Source organism: Colossoma macropomum, unplaced genomic scaffold, assembly GCF_904425465.1.
Source record: "Colossoma macropomum unplaced genomic scaffold, Colossoma_macropomum, whole genome shotgun sequence".
Lineage (NCBI taxonomy): Eukaryota > Metazoa > Chordata > Actinopteri > Characiformes > Serrasalmidae > Colossoma > Colossoma macropomum.
Window position 1 is genome coordinate 716939 of NW_023494786.1, and position 20204 is coordinate 737142.

Consider the following 20204-nt stretch of genomic DNA (forward strand, 5'->3'; position numbering starts at 1 on the left):
TTTCCGTACTTTGGGCAGTACTGTATTTGATTGCACTGCTGTAATCTGTATTTTATTCGTATGGAGGGAATGTACAGATGTAAATAAAGGAAATTCACTGTTTTATTCAGTGTAGAAGCGATTTTGCTTTCGGAGTTATGCATCAGCTCAGAGTGGACGCTGTACAGTGTGTTCTCGTGTGTGTGTGTGAGAGACAGAAACACAGTGATAGAAGAAGGAATCCTTTGTTCTTTTCGAAGATGCAGATAATTCTCACAAGACGCTCAGCTGGGGTTGTGACGGCCGTCTGAACAAAAACGGCACTGACAGCAACCAAAACAAACGCTCTTATGCAATCTGCTTATTTACCTCCCCCGAGCGCACGCACGGCCGCGCCGATTTAGCTCTGGAAACGGAGGATATCTGATAAATTAAAGGAACACTCCGGCATTGACAGAGGGTGAGATGAGGACATGTTGTACACCAAATCAGAATGATCAGAAACATGAAGGGTGGCTACTCGTGGGTGAATAACTCGCATCCAGTCAGCTCAATTTGCAATAAATGCAAACATAACAGACAAAACACTGGCAATAACAGCAAAATGATTGTGTCTAAGGCTGTAATGTCAAATGTAGCTGAATATGTAATGGATTTTACTGATGTTTTTCCTGTTTTCCAGCTTTCTAAAGCACATAGAGCGGCTATAAGCAGCATTAACCCCACTGAAGATCCTCTTTGTTTGCTAACACTTAGCCTACTGCTAAGCTAACGACAATTTATCCAATTTTTCACTCTTCCTGGTGAAGATGAAGTTGCCAAACACTACTAAATGACCAGTAAGAGCTCCATATCTTACACTAGGGTGTCAGGCTGGTGTGTTGACTGCTATTTTTAAAATTATTACTGTGTAGAGAGCTCAACATGAGGCACCACAAGCTAGTTAAGACGCTAACGCCATTAGTATTTGTGCTAGCAGCCCCAGAACTTCAGAAGAAGTTCTTTTGCTCATATTTTGACACTGAACAGACAAAAATAAAAGCTTTGTCTGATTCTACACCTGATTCTGTGTAGAAAACTGACTGGCAAGCAAGGTAGCTAATTAGCCTGATTAGATGCCGTAAAGCCCACGTGTCAAACACAAGTCAGGCCTGTGGAACAAGACTATATGGCCCACAAAACGATTTTCATTTTCCATTATTACTAGCCCGTTTCACAATGAGCTGCACTACAACCCCCAGCATGCACTGCTACATGATGTGTGCTCTACTCCCCCCAACAATGTATGGGACAACAGTTACACCACAAAAGTCTATTTCAAGCAAATAGTCAGATTTAAAAACCTGCCTCCTGGGTACATTTAACAGTTCAAGTGTTCACGTAATATTTCAAGGTCCGCTACAAGTACAAAAACAGAAATAGACTGGTCAACCACTGAGCACAGGACAGAGCTCTAACACAACAAAACGCAGAATCACATCAGTTATCACCACAGCCAAACGCATGCTGTAATTTTCTATGAATTATTCTGTAGCTCACTGAAAAACGTGGAGAAACTGTGTGGAAAGTGCAGATTCTAAACTTTCAATCAATACAGTTGTGTCTATAAGTAGGAGTGGAAAGCTGATGGAAAGTTGTTCTTGTGTGGGCAGCTTTGTTTTGCAGAAAGAAAAAAAAAAACATTTTTGCTGGTTTTGCCATTTCTTGATTAAAACACAGAGAAAGTCAGAAATGCAGAACCTGTTCATGACCAACAGGTAACATGTAATTTATAGTGTAATCATGTATTATGTAATGATGGTTTGAACCACATTTGGGTTAAGATCTGTTTTGGGACAGCTAAGAGCAGGTTTGGTACTGCGAAGACTGGGTTTGGGGCAGCTATGGTATGGTTTGGGTCACCTAAGACCAGGTTTGGGTCAGCTAAGAAGAGGATTGGGTTATTTAAGGCCAGATTTGGGTCAGCTAAGACCAGGTTTGGGTCATCTAAGCCAGGTTTGGGTCAGCTAAGACCAGGTTTGTGCCAGCTAAGACCAGGTTTGGGTCAGTTAAGGCTGGGTTTGAGCCAGCTAAGACCAGGTTTGGGTCATCTAAGGCCAAGTTTGGGCCAGCTAAGACCAGGTTTGTGCCAGCTAAGACCAGGTTTGGGTCAGCTACGGCTGGGTTTGGGCCAGCTAAGAAGAGGTTTGGGTCATTTATGGCCAGATTTGGACCAGCTAAGACCAGGTTTGGGTCATCTAAAGGCCAGTTTTGGGCCAACTAAGACCAGGTTTGGGCCAGCTAAGACCAGGTTTGGGTCATCTAAGCCTGGGTCTTGGCCAGCTAAGATCAGGTTTGGGTCATCTAAGACCAGGTTTGGGCCAGCTAAGACCAGGTTTGGGCCAGCTAAGGCTGGGTTTGGGCCAGCTAAGAAGAGGTTTGGGCCATCTAAGCCCATGTCTTGGCCAGCTAAGACCAGGTTTGGGCCATCTAAGGCCAGATTTGGGTCAGCTAAGACTAGGTTTGGACGATCTAAGAACAGTTTAGGTCCAGCCAAGGCCAGGTTTGGGCCAGCTAACAACGGGATTGGTCCAGCTAAGACCAGTTTCTTGCCATCTAAGCCCAGTTTGGGCCAGCTAAGGCTCAATTCAGTAAAATGAATGAAATTCACATTAGAATTAGATTTAGCGGAATCTGTTATACTCATGTTATACTCAAGTTCACCTGCATTTAATACATATTTAGTTGAATGATGTTTAAAGAGAAGGTTGGGAATCTACAGTGGACGATCAAAATTTAGCATGATTACAAATTGAACATATAGCAAAAAAGCAGTATGTCCAGACTGCTGACGATTACGCTTAACCCCTTAAATGGCCAGGTCTACTACTACACTTATCTATAACTTAATAACAGCCAGTTTGTATAGTATTCCATGTGGTTACTAATAAATGATGACCCTTATGCTGTAATAAGCCTGAGATTTTTAGGGGTTAACAGAGTCACCAACCCAACACACTGTACCACTGCTTATGAATTCAAATCACACTGTTTGTGGGTGGTGCTTAATAATTGATAACTTTTCTGCATCTGTTTATTCTTTGTTTATTATTTCACACATATTATTTCAATACTCTGCGCATTGTTCCTGAGTTTCAGAGCTACGTAAGATTCTCCACATGGTGAAATAAAAGCTGCTCTTAAACAAATGTTCGTAATAATAATATGTTCTAATCTCTCGGATGTTTTGGTTCTGGACTCAGCAGATTTGCGGAGCTGTGGTTTTGACTTGCTGTCTGTGACCTCATTAAAGATAAATGCTAAACGCTGCCTCAGACAGAAAGGAGCGAAAAGAAAAGATAAAGAGATACAAAAAACACGAGTGTGCTGTTTGCTTTGGCCCTGTTCGAGAAAAGAATGAACAATGCAAGCAATTATGCATACGTGGGATCGCGTATGAATAATTCAGCGTGGGGAGTTTAGAGGATGTAAAATATGCATGTTTGGAGTGAAGTGGCGTGTTTTAACACAGCGAGTGAAAAGAAGTCAAACTCGGCTCAGACAGCAGCTCTGTTATCATACTCATCACTTTAACACCCCCCTCCCCCCCCGCACCACCACCGCAGCACAGAGATTAAAGCTATGAAGTACGTGAGCAGATACAGTATAATCAGACCGCAGCACTGAAACCTTCACCCTACAGCACGGACAGACGTATGGAGGGATGGATGTCCAATGAAAAATATTGGGTCTGCCAACCGAACCACTCAGTTTTGCCAAGGTTCAAACCAGCTTGGGTCAGATTTGGTCCATGGCCAGCTAAGAACATGTTTGGTTAGCTAAGACCAGGTAGAGACCGGTTAAGACCGGGTTTGGGCCACCTAGGACAAGGCTTGGGTCAGCTAAGAACTTTTTGACAACAGCCAAAAGCATGTTTGGGCCAGCTTAGACCAGATTTGGAGGAGCTAACACTAGTTTTGGGACAGTTATAAGCATGTTTGAGACAGCTGAGACCAGGTTTGGACCATCCTAAGGCAAGTTTGGGCAAACTAAGACCTGATTTAGACCAGCTAAAACCAGATTTGGACCAAGTGTGGGACAGCTAAGACCAGGTTTAAGACTGCTAAGAGCTGTTCTGGAACAGCTTTGTCATGTTTGAACCAGGTTTGGGCCATCCTAGGAGACGTTTGATGTAAGAGCTGTGTTGGGACTACTAAGAGCTGTTTTGGACTAGCTAAGACCAGGTTTGGGACTGCTAACAGCTGTTTTGGGACAGCTTGGGCCATCCTAGGCCAGGTTTGATGTAAAAGCTGTGTTGGGATTACTAAGAACTGTTTTGGACTAGCTAAGACCAGGTTTAGGACTACTAAGAGCTGGTTTGGGCCAGCAAAGACCAGGTTTTGGGCTGCTAAGACCAGGATTGCGCATTTGGGCCATCTAAGTCCAGGTTTGGGCCAGCTAAGACCAGGTTTGGGACTACTAAGACTTGGTTTGGAAAAGGTTTCTGACACCTATGGCCAGGTTTAGGCCAGCTAAGACCAGGCGAGGGCCATCTAAAGTAAATTTGGGCCAGCTAAAACCAGGTTTGGGACTGCTTAGACTAGGTTTGGGTCAGCTAAGGTAAGGTTTGGACCAGCTAAGGCCTTTTGGGCCAGTTACAACGAGGTTTTGTTCCAACTAAAGCCAGGTTTTGGTCATTTAAGGCCAGGTTTTGGCCAGCTAAGGCAAGGTTTGGGCCAGTTAAGGTAAGGTTTGAACCAGGTCTGGCCCAAGTAAGGCAAAGATTGGGCCAGCAAAGGCAAGGTTTGAACCAGGTTTGGGTGATCTAAAGCCAGGTTTTGTAGAGCCACCTGTAGCCACATTTGTCCAAGCTCTAATAAAAAGGCAGACTACTCAGCTGTGACCCAGCATGGGAACTTCACCAGTGGATATATGAAGTTAGTGCTGAGTCACAGTGTATAGAGAGCTGTTACCTGATGAATGAGATGAGGAACCTATTAGAGTTGCTGTTGTGCTCAATCCTGAACCTGAGCACACAGTGAGAGACAAAATGAGACTTGTTTTGAAACGGACTCTCTGCTGGTTTCAGCTTCCGGCTATGAGAACACAAGGAAAGACCACACGCAGCACTGAAATCGCTGCACCGCTATAACAGACAAAGTCTTTATAATCATTACAGTCAATGTAATCATTTAAAGGGTAAGTCCACCCATTTAAAAAAATTCCTGCGTGATTAAGTGGTTAATATGTAAACAGAGTGGTTCAGAGTGGTTTGGTGTGAAACGCTCTGTTCTAGAGAAACTGAGTCAGAACTGTTCACAATGGTGGTGATAGAAACCAGACGTCCACCTCTAAAGGCTCCCTCACAGAACTAGTTACTAGTTACTACATGAAATGGTTATGAATTCACTGCTTAATGACTGACACATTGTTTTGAGAAGATTTTGGCCTTAAACTCCATTCATGGTGGAGGGATACATAACATGCAGGGCACTGTGAGGCAAAATAGTCCCCAAAGAAAACTTATTATTTCAGATTTTCCACTATTTTCCATCATCAACACTCCATATAAACTCAGAAGACTCGTGTAGGTTCACTGGTGGTTCTGGATAGTAAATAAAATGTATATATTTGTACTGTAGTCATGGCAACCCCTGGTTCCTATCACCACCACTGTAAAGACATCTGAACCATTTCACAGCAAACCGCTCTAAATTGTGCAGAAATTCTGGAAAGTCGGTGGGGTTCCCCTTTGACAGATGGATTTGCTGTATCTTCACCGCATCAACTGCTCTGCAGGTGGATCTTACACAACGCACCAACACTGGAAGAAGCCCTCCGTGCTGAGGTGCCCTTGGCACTGGACGAGCACCCACACCACACGCGCGCCGCTACCGAACCCCTGGACGCGCACGTGACGTGACACCGGTGACACGCGCTCGAGGAAAACGTGTACGTGACCGGGCAAAGCGTAACAGCATCACAACACAGCCAGCACTGCCGCACTGGAAGGCACACACAGCTGAAGCTGAAGCTCCGGTCCACCTTAAATGGCGCAGCTGTTACTTTACATGCGTGTAGCTGATGCCCCGTTTAAGGTGGAGCGGAACATTCGAGTAAGGAGGCAGTTTCAGCCTCATGAAACACACACGCATCCACACAGGCGAAGCTCTCGTGCTGCTTACCGTATGTTCGCGCTGCGCTCCCTCCGCCAGGATCCGCGCGCCTCGCTGGCATCTAGCTAATTACACGCGCTCTAGAACGCATATGCACACGCACGAGCACGCTCGCTCCACTCCGCGGTCCCCGGTGACCGTTATAGCTCCCTGTTAGCGCGCGCGAATGCGGCCCTCCATCCGCGCCGCCGGCCCAGCGCGCGCTCCGAGCGGAGGGGCGGGGGAGCAGCGCGAGCCAATCAGCAACTCAGGGCACTTGTTGGTGCTACAGAGCTGTGGTTGCTGGGAGAGACGAGGACTAATAATAATAATAATAATAATAATGAAAATAATAATAATAATTTTCATCATTATTACCACCACAATAATAATAATAATAATAATAATAATATTTGGTGATGATGATGATTATTATTAGTAGTAGTACTATTAGTAGTAGCTGATGATGCTGATTATTATTATTATTATTATTATCAGTATTTTTATAGTGGTGATGATGATGTAGATGATGAAGAACATTATAATAATAATGATGGTTGTTATCATTATCATTATTATTATTATTAACAATAATAATCATCATCATCATCATCTTGTGGTGGTGGTGGTAAAGATAAAGGATGATGATGATGATGATTATTATTATAATTGTGGTGATGAGGATGAAGATGCTGGTTATTATTATTATTATTATTATTATTATTATTATTATTATTATTATTATTGTGGTGGTGGTGGTGATGATGATGGTAATGATGAAGATGAAGAGGAGGATGATGATGATCATGATGATTATTATTGTGGTGGTGGTGATGGTAATGATGAAGATGAAGAGGAGGAGGATGATGATCATGATGATTATTATTATTGGTGGTGGTGGTGATGATGATGATAATGATGAAGGTGAAGAGGAGAGGATGATGGTGAAGATGATGATGGTGGTGAAGATGGTGAAGACGAAGATGATGGTGAAGATGATGATAGTGATGATGGTGAAGATGATGATGATGGTGAAGATGAAGATGGTGATGTGAAGATGGCGAAGATGATGATGGTGAAGATGATGATGATAATGAAGTTGAAGAGGATGATGATGGTGAAGATGATGATGGTGAAGATGATGATGGTGGTGAAGATAAAGATGGTGAAGATGATGATGATAATGAAGTTGAACAGGATGATGATGGTGAAGATGGTGATGATGGTGAAGATGAAGATGGTGAAGATGATAATGAAGTTGAAGAGGATGATGATGTGAAGATGAAGATGATGATGGTGAATATAAAGATGATGATAATGATGGTGAAGATGATGATGGTGAAGATGATGGTGGTGAAGATGATGATGGTGAAGATGATGGTGGTGAAGATGAAGATGGTGAAGATGATGATGATAATGAAGTTGAAGAGGATGATGATGGTGAAGATGGTGATGATGAAGATGAAGATGGTGAAGATGATAATGAAGTTGAAGAGGATGATGATGGTGAAGATGAAGATGATGATGGTGAATATAAAGATGATGATAATGATGGTGAAGATGATGATGATGATGATGATAATGAAGCTGAAGAGGATGATGATGGTGACGATGGTGATGATGGTGAAGATGAAGATGGTGAAGATGATGATAATGAAGTTGAAGAGGATGATGGTGAAGATGAAGATGATGATGGTGAATATAAAGATGATGATAATGATGGTGAAGATGAAGATGGTGAAGATGATGATGATAATGATGATGATAATGAAGTTGAAGAGGATGATGATGGTGAAGATGAAGATGATGATGGTGAATATAAAGATGATGATAATGATGGTGAAAATGATAATGAAGTTGAAGAGGATGATGGTGAAGATGGTGATGGTGAAGATGAAGATGATGATGGTGAAGATGATGATGGTGAAGATGATGATGATGATGATGATAATGAAGCTGAAGAGGATGATGATGGTTTATTCCCCGTTTCCTTCATCATCACCTAAACTCATCTTACTTGTACATATTTCGGTAAGTGGTTAGAATTTTAATGCTGGAAAAAAGTTTTTTTGTTTGTTTTAAACGGGTATAAATGCCGTTTACTCTGAGCTTCAGATTTCAGTTCAGTTCCTTCAGTTCTGCTTTTATCAGACCTTCAGTGCTGATTTAGACTAAACTCCGACCTCAGCTGAGGCAGGAACTCCTTCCACAAAGCGAACTGAAGGTGACGCTCCACTTACAGAAGCCTCCATAAGTCCTTTATCGGCCTCCATCTGACCTGCGTCAGGTTTCTTTAATCCCCAACAGAGACTTCATCATATTCAGCACAGACGAGATGAGAGAAAATATCATCACTTCATAAAGTATCTATGAAACTCACGTTAAATATTCAGATGCTTATTAAAGCTCTGAATGTGATTCGTTTAACTTCCTCTGAACACATTCATCCTCCTGTTGGAGTGGTCAGTAGTAAATGTTGCGCTGTGGTGCCCTCTAGTGTGGTAATGTTGAAGTAGCAGCATCTGAAGGTGAATCTGCAGATAGGGGGCGCTTTTGCACCCGAACACCTGCCAGGACCAAGTCTGAGTTTACTGTAAATGTACCTACTGTTTTATTTGATTTGATTCCAGCCTGACAGACATATTACACTCATATTCAGCTGAAAGGAAGACCAGAAAGACCAGATTAGTAGAAAAATAGTTTACTAAAATCAACAGCGAGCTCACAGGAGGAGAACCTGCTGACCGATCAAAAAGCAAATGGCTTTTCCGATCCAAGCAGGCAAGCTTTCCCGGATCCTCCTCCTTCCCAACAGTCGGGTAAAGTAAATATAAACATGCAACCCCAAAATATACAACCTCAAAAACAGTATTAGCTTGTGAGCAGAAATGTTTCCTCCATTTCAGAACACTTTTTCATCGTGGACTGGGCAGGTTTCAGTGGACACAGCACATGGTCAACCTTTACAGGGTCAATATAAAGTCTTGAGTGCCAGGATTTGCCCAAAAGATGTTTAAAAATTATGAAAAGTGCATCTGACAATGACTTATTTAAGAAAAACAACACAAAAAAAAAGAAAGTTTTCTGACTTAAAAATTAGAAAAATCATCCGCAAATATAAGTTTAAAAGGTCACGTGTTTGAACAAAGAACATATAACCAAAATAAGAGTCTTTTTTTGTTGTTCTACCAAACAAGTCGGCACACGTGACCTCAGAATTTCACACGTTTTTTCCAAAGCGATGACGTTTCCACACCAAGTTCTTCATCACACCCTAAATGTAAGCTGGGTTCAAGTCTCTGGGATTCTTTAGGGACCCGTGTCCAAAGCCGGCAGATATTTCTACCTGTCGAATCATGGTGACTGGCACACGTGACCTCAGAATGACAACTGCGTATCCATGGAAGTTCTACAGAGACGTCCCCTAAGTTGTCCTAACTTCATGTCAGCAGTCTCTGGGCTGGTTATCGGAGGCCAAAAGTTGCAAAAGTTTTTTTTCAAAATACTAGAAAAATACGGTTTTGATGTGAGGTCACGTGTGCCATAAACATGTTCATTGGCGCACGTGACCTCAGAATAGCGTTAAATTTAATTTAAATGACCAAATTTGGACTCACTTCAACCCACTTACAAGTCTCTGGAGCTGTTTTTGCACATTAACAGTCAGTTTCCGCTATGAGCAGATTCTTCTGCGTGTCCTCACATTTGTTGGCACACGTGACCTTTTCACACTTGTCTCCACAGCAATTATATTTCTACAGCAACTTCTCCATTTTGCCCGAAACTTTGAGCCAGTTTCGAGCCCCTGCCCATCCCTTTGACCCCCACAATCACGTTCATCAGCACATGTGACCTCAAAACAACACACTCCTTTGCACAGCAATGACGTTTACACAGCCTTTCAAAGTACAAACATGAAACTAACAGTCTGTGGGAGTCTTTGGACAAGCAGAGGAACCTGGAAACTGACCTCTGACCACCAGTAACGTTCATTGGCACACGTGATTTCAGAACAACTCAGCTAATTCCATTTTAATAATATTTTTACAGCAGCTTCTGCAGCAACTTCAAGCCACCCAGCTTCAAGTGTGTGAGACAGAGTTTGAGGGTTAAAGGTCAGTTTCCAAAGCAGATTTTTCCACCTATCACTCTGAGGTCACGTGTGCCAATGACAGGTTCACAATGACACACGTGACCTCAGGATGACACACTTATTTCACTAGCAATGAAATGTCGACAATCTCATAAAGTTGACCGAGACCTAATTTACTGGATACAGTCAGTGGACAAGTAGAAAAACGTGGAAACTGACCTTTGGGATCACGTTTATCGACACACGTGACCTCTTATGACACGTTTATTTCTGTAGACACAGTTTTGAAAGGTTCACTGAGACCTAACTTCAAATGTCTGGGAGACTTTGAGACAGGTGGTCAGTTAGCAAAGTGACCACGTCCCCGGGGGCCGCCCCGGGCCCACCCACCACGCCTAAATGGCGGTGGCCCTTCCTCGAACCATTCAGGACCCCTGTTTGGCCCAGAGTGTCTCCAGTCGTTCCTGAGTGGGGCACGGTTCCAGTGGTCCCCCTCCATAGGACCTGGGGGTGGAAAGTCTTCGTGTGGCCCAGGCATGGGCATCCGGAACCTGCCTGGGGGTCCCCGTGGTCCACGGGGTCCCATGGGTCCAGGGGGTCCAGGAGGTCCAGGGGGTCTCTCTCTAAACATGGGGCCCTGGGGCATCGTTGGCTGTGCCATGTGCATCGGGGGCATATTTGGGTGAGGCACATTTGGATGGGGCGCATTGGGATGGGGTGCGTTTGGACGAGGAATGTTTGGACGGGGCATGTTTACTGGAGGCATGTTTGGACGCACGTTGTTTGGGAATGGGTGAATGAATGGAGGAAGGGGTCCCGGAGGATGTTGCAGAGGTCCAGGAAGGGTTCCAGCAGGCAGGCTGCTGGTCACAGGGGCTTCAGGGGAGTCCATCTGGCTCACAGGACCTTCACAGGGTTCTGCTGAAGGGGCCTCCAGCTTGTCTGCTGAATTTAACATGAAATGAAAGAAACGGGTGAGAAAGTTGGTGATAAAGAAAAGAAAAACAAGAAGAAAAACCTACAGAGAAATCAGGAACGATGGATAGAATGAAAGAAAGCAGTATTTCCCCTCATTTTACCCACCTGCATGAGTGTGCGGGGGGCTGATCATGGTGGGGGTGATGGCAGCAGGAGACCCGGCCACATCGACACTCACTGCAGGTACCTGAGAGATACAACAACCACCAACCTTAAAACAGCGTATTATTAGACAAAGACAGGATTGCAGGGTACTTTGAAAGAGAACGGAAAGGCTGCAGTTTAAAACGGGAGGCAAAGTGTTTTCTGCATGTGAACCTGTGGTAAAAGTTTACTGGAGATCAATGATTTAAAAACAGCTTTATTACAATCAATAAATGTCTTCGCCGAACTAAAGGGGCGCTTAATACACACAGTAGACAAACACCACCCTCTAGTGGCGACTCTATAGCATTTCCCCACCAGGACTACAGAGAAAAAGACAAACGCCACCCTCTAGTGGTCAATGTGCATTACTCCAGAAAATGTCAATACATTTGCCATGGAAGTGTGGATACCAACACTGAGGCACCTGATAAACAAGTCAAACAAAATGTTCACATACAAATCTAATTTTAAATAAGACGATATCAGATTAATATGAAACAAGTACAACTGAATGTTTATGGTGAATCAATGAAAGAATATAAAACTATTCATTCAGTTGTGTTGGTGAGAAAATACCCCTCTTCAGTGAAAAAGGGTGGGTGACCAACACTGATATATATAAATATATATATATATATATATATATATATCACTTACTGTTTATATATATTAAGCTACAAATCATCTCACCTTAAAGGAAGACTGACATTCACCTGCACAGGCCTCACTGGTGAAACACCGCTCTCTAGTGGTTCATTCACAGCACTACTGGTGAAACACTGCCCTCCAGTGGCTTATTTATAGCATTACTGGTGAAACACCGACCTCTTGTGGTTCATTTATAGCACTACTGGTGAAACACCGCCCTCTAGTGGTTCCTTTATAGCACTACTCCCATGGGACTCCAGGACTATTTCAAAGTGTTGACCCTCAGAGCTGGTCTAAGGTCAGTTTTTATAAACACAGTGATACTGATGTTCAGATACGGATCTCGGGGCTCTGTGAAATTCTTATTCTTGGTTAATGTTTAACTTTGTCTCCCAGCAGAGAAGAAACGGGAGCAGCGGTGGTGACACAGATTTTAGGGTCAGTATTGTCCAGCCTTCTGGATGATACGGTTCTTTTAAGGCCTCAAACAACAAAACCAGCAGCAGCAGAACCTGAATTTGAACCACTAATGTTCCAACTTTTAGAGGCATCACAGAAAATCCAATGTGGCAAACTGTAAAATATATAAAATGAAATAAGAAAAATAAAGCTACACGAGGGGCGGAACATTTACAAAATTAATGATTTTGTTCATTTATTTACAGCTTGCAAACTGTGGCAAATAAATAAATAAATAAATAAATAAAGGAGCCAATATTTCCAGATTAATAACTTAATTTCCAATTTGTCTAGCATGATAGACAGAAAGACAGACGGATAGATGGACAAACAAACAAAAATCAAGCTACACTAAGGACTAGAAATTTACAAATTAATTAACTTCCAGTTTGTCTAGCGTGACTAATAGATCAATAATGAAATAAATAAATAAATAAATAAATAAATAGACAGACAGACGGACAGACAGACTGTCCGAAACAGACAAAAGGGAAATCAAGCTACATAAAGGACTAATATATTACATATTATTTTATTAATTAATCTTCAGGTCAAAAAAATAAATGTACAAAAACATGAAAATCAAGCTACATTAGTGACTGAATATCTCCAAATTAATTTCTAGTTTGTCTAGTGTGACACAGTATTTCCATGTTAATTTATGAAATGATTTCTAGGTTGCCTTGTGTGATTGTTAAATAAATAAATAACCTATAAGAACTGAATATTTTCATATTAATTTACTCATTAATTTCCAGGTTGCCTTGTGTTTAAGTAAGCAAGTAAGTAAACAAACAAACAGATGAATAAATAGATTTAAAAAAAATGAAGCTACATTAGTGATGGGATATTTCTGAAATAATTTAATTAATTTCTGGCATGGCAGACAGACAGACAGACAGACAGATAAACAGACAAACAAATAAACAGACAGACTGTCAGAAAAGGACAAAAAGGAAATCGAGCTACACTGAGGACTGAATATTTCCATATTAATTTATTCATTAATTTCTAGTAACCAAGTAAGTAAATAAACAAACATAAGGAATAATGAAGCTACATTAGTGATGGAACATAATGGACATAATTTATTAATTAATTTCTGGCATGCTAGACAGAAAGATAGACAGATATATGGGTGGTCAGATAGACATATATATGGACGGACAGACCAACAGATGGACAGATATACGGATGGACAGACAGACAGATATATGGATGACAGACAGACAGATATATGAATGGACAGAGATAGACAGATATATGGATGACAGATAGACAGACAGACAGATATATGAATGGGCAGACAGAGATATATGGATGGACAGACAGACAGATATATGGATGGACAGATAGACAGACAGAGATATATGAATGGGCAGACAGAGATATATGGATGGACAGACAGACAGATATATGGATGGACAGATAGACAGATATATGGATGGACAGACAGACAGATATATGGATGGACAGATAGACAGACAGAGATATATGAATGGGCAGACAGAGATATATGGATGGACAGACAGACAGATATATGAATGGACAGACAGACAGATATATGGATGGACAGATAGACAGATATATGGATGGACAGATAGACAGACATAGAAACAGGTAAAATGAAACTAGGCTACACTATAGACTGAATATTTCCATATTTATTTATTTATTTCTGTATTCATTCATATATTGAGTGATATATAAGTGAGAAAACAAAGGGGGGGTGAAGGAAATCAGACTCTACATCTCCTGATTGACTGATTTCACTGTCCACTGTGGCTGAGCAGAGGAGAACGACGCAAGCTAAACTGTGGAGAGGATACTTTCGTATTCATCTCTTCATGTCCAGCTGATAAAACACTGCATCAGACTGCAGTTCACACACAGATCAGTGACGTCCACACTCTGTCACCCTGTTCTTCAGTGGTCAGGACCCCCATGGACCCCCACAGAGCAGGTACTATTTGGGTGGTGGGTCATTCTCAGTACTGCAGTAACACTGACATGGTGGTGGTGTGTTAGTGTGTGTTGTGCTGGTCTGAGTGGATCAGACACAGCAATGCTGTTGGAGTTTTTAAACACTGTGTCCACTCACTGTCCACTCTATTAGACACTCCTACCTTGTCAGTCCACCTTGTAGATGTAAAGTCAGAGACGATAGCTCATCTGCTGCTGCACAGTTTGTGTTGGTCATCCTCCAGTCCTTCATCAATGGTCACAGGACGCTGCCCACAGGACGCTGAGGTGTTTAAAAACTCCAGCAGCACTGCTGTGTCTGTTCCACTCGCACCAGCACAACACACACTAACACACCACCACTACGTCAGTGTTACTGCAGTGCTGAGAATGACCCATCGCCCAAATAGTACCTGCTCTGTGGGGGTCCTGACCACTGAAGGACAGGGTGCAGAGAAACAGATGGACTACAGTCTGTAACTGAAAAACTACAAAGCCCATCTACATGGTCAGTGGAGCTGATAAAGTGGACAGTGAGTGTAGAAACGAGGGGCTGGACATTATAAAGTGGTGGAACTCTTTACCAGTTAATATCCGTCAGACATCATCTGTCACCAGCTCGAACAGCGGACAGTGTGATTCAGCTCAGCACTCTGTTCGTTTTTATTACACATCGTATTCATTTTAATGTTCTTATTTTTCGTTCTTTCTTCCGTTTATTTTATTGTAACATCTTTAAATACGAATGTTTAATTGTTCATATTTTTTTTTCATGTATTATTACTTTTTTATTAAACAAGCACTTCTTTCAGTTGTTTTTATTTTGCTGTTTACATGATTTTGAAACCTTCTTTGTAAAGTGTGAAGCACTTTGAGCTGCAAACAGTAACTGTGCATTAAAATGTGCTGAAGTGTGTCTCTGTAGAGGATGTGTTCACTTATTTACACTATAAAACAAACAAGAAAGAAAAAAAATACAAACATAATCTGATCGGGGGTGCCCAAACTTTTGCACAAGGCTGGGTAAGTGATGAGCAGCCACTGATGCCCATTCTCTCCCAAAGCTTGACCTGCAGTAATACTGATCTACCCATAGGCAGTTACTTGGCATCATTTTAATGGATACACATCCCGGATTTCAGGAATGTTTGGGAACGTAGCCATATTGATTACACTACATACAGTGGGGTCCTAAAGCCTAAGACCACTCTGAAAATCTGGGACTGTTTTCATTTAAACCTGGACATAAACAGCAGAACATTTTAGAATTATTTCTAGGTCACTATTCAAATTTGAAGGGAAACTCCACCTATTTTTCCAAAATTGCTTGCATAATTATATGGTTAAGATGTAAACAGAGTGGTTCAGAGTGGTTTGGTGTGAAGCGCTCTGTTCTAGAGAAACTTACCGAGTCAGAACTGTTCACAGTGGTGGTGATAGGAACCAGACGTCCACCTCTAAAAGCTCCCTCACAGAAAGTTACTACAGTAAATGGTTATGAATTCACTGCCTGATGACTGAGACACTGTTTAATGATAGTTTTGAGATGATTTTGGCCTTAAACTCCATTCATGGTGGAGGGATACATAACATGCAGGGCACTGTGAGGCAAAATAGTCCCCAAAGAAAACCTATTACTTCAGATTTTCCACTATTTTTCCATCATCAACATTCCATTCCAACATTCCATTCCATATAAACTCAGAAGACTCGTGTAGGTTCACTGTTGGTTCTGGATAGTAAATAAAATGTCTATATTTGTGTTGTAGTCATGGCGACGCCTGGTTCCTATCACCACCACTGTAAAGACATCTAACTATGTTACACCAAACCACTCTGAATCACTCTGTTTACATCTCACACACTGAATTATGCAGAAATTTTGGTGGAATTCCCCTTTAGGCAAATCTGACACTGGTCATGTTACACTTTGGTACAAAAAGGTCGGAGTGTTTTTAGCGTGATCTCTTCCAGTGAAGCTCGTGTTCAGGCGACTCTCAGGTGGATTTCGTCACTGTTCGTGATCAGAGTGCACTCGGGTTCACGCTGTCGTTAAAGCAAAAGGAGGACAAATACAGAGAAATTCTGAAATTCGTTACAGTTTTAAAGATTCTACTACAATTAGTCAGAATGCAAAATAAAAGCATTTTTCACTACCTTTAATTCGCATTAGAGAGACGGTGCAGCACTCACTCAGGGTACAGTGTCATCCTACACTTCTTACAAAGCACTGACCTGAAATACAGGAGCCTATTTTATCTGCTCACAGGCCGGTCAGGGTAATGACTGTTTTTTAGTCCAGACAGTCTCCAGCTGCCTGGATATATAGCAGTATGACCATATTTTATTCTTATTGTGCTAAATGCCACTATATTTGTCTGAGCATATCGTGCTTAACGAGCACCAAGCTGCAGGTTTCTGTATTACTGTATGTGTACTTTTTAACAGTGTTTTTAAATGTGGCACTACTGGGGCTTCTTCACTCTTAGAAAAACCTCAGAAAAACTAAATACCGTGATGCACATCGTCCATCATGAAGACGTCTAAAAATGCCATATTTCAATGAATTAAAGACAGTCTGCCTGTGTGCTCAGTGCAGTCTGCACAATGTTCAGTAGCCATTCTAAATAGGATCATTCTGATCTTACATAAAGGACAGCTAAACAATTTTTAGACAGAAACCATAGTAAGTACTGAATAATTCATACCACATAGTGAACAACACATAGTGGACACTGAATAAATCATAGCAGTTATTAATGATTTGATAATCGCGTAATTCATAGTACATACTGAGTAACTCAGTAAAGACTGAATACATCACAGCAGATGCTGAAAAATTCAGACTAGATACTGAATGATGCATAGTAATCAATGAATAATTCATTGTAATTACTGAATAATTCATTGTAATTACTGAATAATTCATAGTAGATACTGAATAATTCATAGTAGACACTGAATGATTCATTGTAAATACTAAGTAATTTATAGTAGATGCTGAATAATTCATTATAAAAACTAAATATCAGTAGATAATCAATAATTCATTGTAATTACTGAATAATTCATAGTAGTTCCTGAATAAATCATAGCAGATACTGAATAATTCATAGTAGATTCTGAATAATTTACAGCAGATACTGAATAATTCATAGTAGATTCTGAATAATTTACAGCAGATACTGAATAATTCATAGTAGATTCTGAATGATTTACAGCAGATACTGAATAATTCATAGTAGATTCTGAATGATTTACAGCAGATACTGAATAATTCATAGTAGATTCTGAATGATTTACAGCAGATACTGAATAATTCATATTAATAAATCAAGTTCCATCCGGTTCTGTTTCTGTTGAGACAGCTGTAATTGGCATGAGCTCTAATGAGCCTTAAAGAACCTCAGGGACACGTACACCATTTTCAGTGCTCTAACACGACTGAATCAGGCCGTAGTCTTCACTCACTGCAGCTGCTCTCGCCAGGTTGAATCATCTGCATTTCCCATGTTTAATCTTCATACAGGTCAAAATTACACCCATAAATCTGAACGACAACAGAGGACCATCAGTTCAACAGATCTGAACTAATTGCATATTTGTTTATCATCTCATTTGTATTATCAGATATCAGCTGTTACTGCATTACCGACTATCAGACAGTAAGTGTTTAATAACTGGAGATAAACGACATTATACTCTAGTACCTTGATACACGTCTGTTACGTCTGTAGGGAAACTATTTTTCATCTTCTTCACTCAAAAATGACCCAACGGTTGAAAACCACTGGCAAATAAAGTTCTGTTCAAATTCCAACACATTTGTTTCTGTATGAACATATAAATGATTCCTGAGAACCAAGCAGAAACTGAAAACATGGCAGCGTCAACAGATCAGAAAGCACTCAGCTTTCAGTGTGTTTTAGGTTTTGGCTGATTTAATAGAAACTAAATCATTGAGAAAAGTCACCTCCTGTATTGACTCATCCTCCCCTCTAAAGTCGGAGGATACAGGTCCGTTCACACCACATACTGAGCGCTGGCCAAAGCGAAGTGATCGACAACCAGAGCGAAATAAATCTCTGCCTTACCAACTCTCTGGTTCCTTCGAGGAGATGACAGAAACATCCAGAAGAGCTCAGCGGCCAGGCTGCGTACTGGATCAAAGCCCTCCAGCCCTCAGAAGGTTCCACGGTTCTCATTCAATACCCAGAGTTGATCCTCCGCTCCGTCTTCCTTCGTACTAAAGGTTGCCTCTGAGGCAGTCGGTGAGAGAGCTCTGTGACATCCGCAAACAATCGAATTTACACAGTTCCACCAATCCCATGTTTGGTGCTTGAGGCTAAGTGGCTAACGTAGCGACCAAGTAATGGTAGTTTATGCCCGACCAATTAGCGCTGTGCTAACCGCATGCTTAAAAACATAAAGCTGTAAGGAGCTGTTCTGTAAACTCTAAGGCTTTGTTCACACAGCAGGTAAAAGTGGCCAAATCTGACATTTTCAGTTCCGATTGAAACACCTTCATATGCAGCAATGCGACTCAGTCTGAACAGCCAGATCAGACTTCTTGATTCAGACTTTTACGTCAATCCAACGCAGTACGGGGAAAAAAAAATAGAAGACGCTTTTCGAAAGAAATGGTCGTAGGAGAACGAGGCTGCAACGTCAAAGAGAAGTTAAAGGACGCGAACCAAAGAAGTGGCCGTGGCCGGATAACGCCCTTTTTTTTCAGTGAGGTCGAAGGCATTCTGGGTGATGAACCCAGCTGTCAGCATTTGGAACATCATGATCGCTCCTGAGATGCTGGAAAACATAAAACTGGACCCTCTGGAAGTGGACCTGCATCGTTTACCTCTAAACAACGTTTTAAAAAAAAAACATTTTGATTTGGGCCACTTCTACCTGCTGTGTGAACCCTTAGACTCGATGTGGTTTCTGACACTACTGCTTTAATTCTTTGTATTTTTGCAATTATACATTTTAAGTGGTGTTTAACTGCATTAAAAATGCTCTTAAGCAGTATAACGACTGATTCACGCAAATGAGGACAGCTACTGACTGAAACATTCAAAATGGATCCAAAGTACATCTGGATTTTGAAGAAAACCAGAAAAGCCAGCTCGACGTTGGTCACATTGCTTGCTGTCAAACAGTCGAATGAAAAAGCCTGTATTTCTTACCCAACATTGACCAGACATTCATTTTTCCCATTTTAACAGAAGCTTGTTCTTTTCTTGCTCCTTTAAAGACGTTTAAATGGTTAAGCCCTCTTCAATGACTTATTATTAATATTTAAATTGGTATTTAAATCAGCAATTTTAAGTTTTTCCATTGACTTCCGTGTACACATTTGTATGGTGACATCACATTAGACTCAAATGAGCCAGTGGCACTAGTGACCTAAGTCTGAAGCCAAATCTTGTTTGACCGGTTTGGCTAGTGCTGTGTAGATCACTGAGTTAAACCATTTAAAATCCAGCTTACTAGAAGGCCAGTTATTTACAGAACAAAAGTGCTGTGGCAACGAACGACAGGTAGTGGCTGACCAAACTTACCATTCTTATACATCAACTCCTCCATTTTGGTGACCAAACATCTCTTCTTCTGACTCAAAGTTGCCTCCTGTAGTTGTGTAATAGTGCAGTACTGTAGTAGCACAATGTAGAGAAAGGGGTGGAGTTGATACTGAACGAGAAAATAGGAGCATTTGCATAATCATGCATATTCAACAGGTTTTCTAAATGGGTTCAGACATCTACAGCAGGGGTGCGCAACTCCGTTTCCAACAGAGTTTGGCGATT

At 41.4% G+C, this 20204-nt stretch overlaps 2 protein-coding genes across 2 annotated transcripts in view; both read right to left on the bottom strand.

Moving 5' to 3' along the window:
* The window catches only part of tiam1b (TIAM Rac1 associated GEF 1b), a 110696-nt gene extending 104422 nt beyond the window's left edge, over positions 1–6274 (bottom strand). The window contains exon 1 of the mRNA XM_036557165.1: positions 6144–6274. The gene's annotated coding sequence lies outside the window, so the exon portion shown is untranslated. The remainder of the gene's footprint in view (positions 1–6143) is intronic.
* Positions 6275–8798: 2524 nt separating this feature from the next.
* The window catches only part of LOC118797944 (SR-related and CTD-associated factor 4-like), a 36881-nt gene continuing 25475 nt past the window's right edge, over positions 8799–20204 (bottom strand). Inside the window, 2 exon segments of the mRNA XM_036557246.1 lie at positions 8799–11151; positions 11290–11371. Coding sequence (XP_036413139.1) covers positions 10547–11151; positions 11290–11371 — 687 coding nt within the window. The 3' untranslated portion in view covers positions 8799–10546.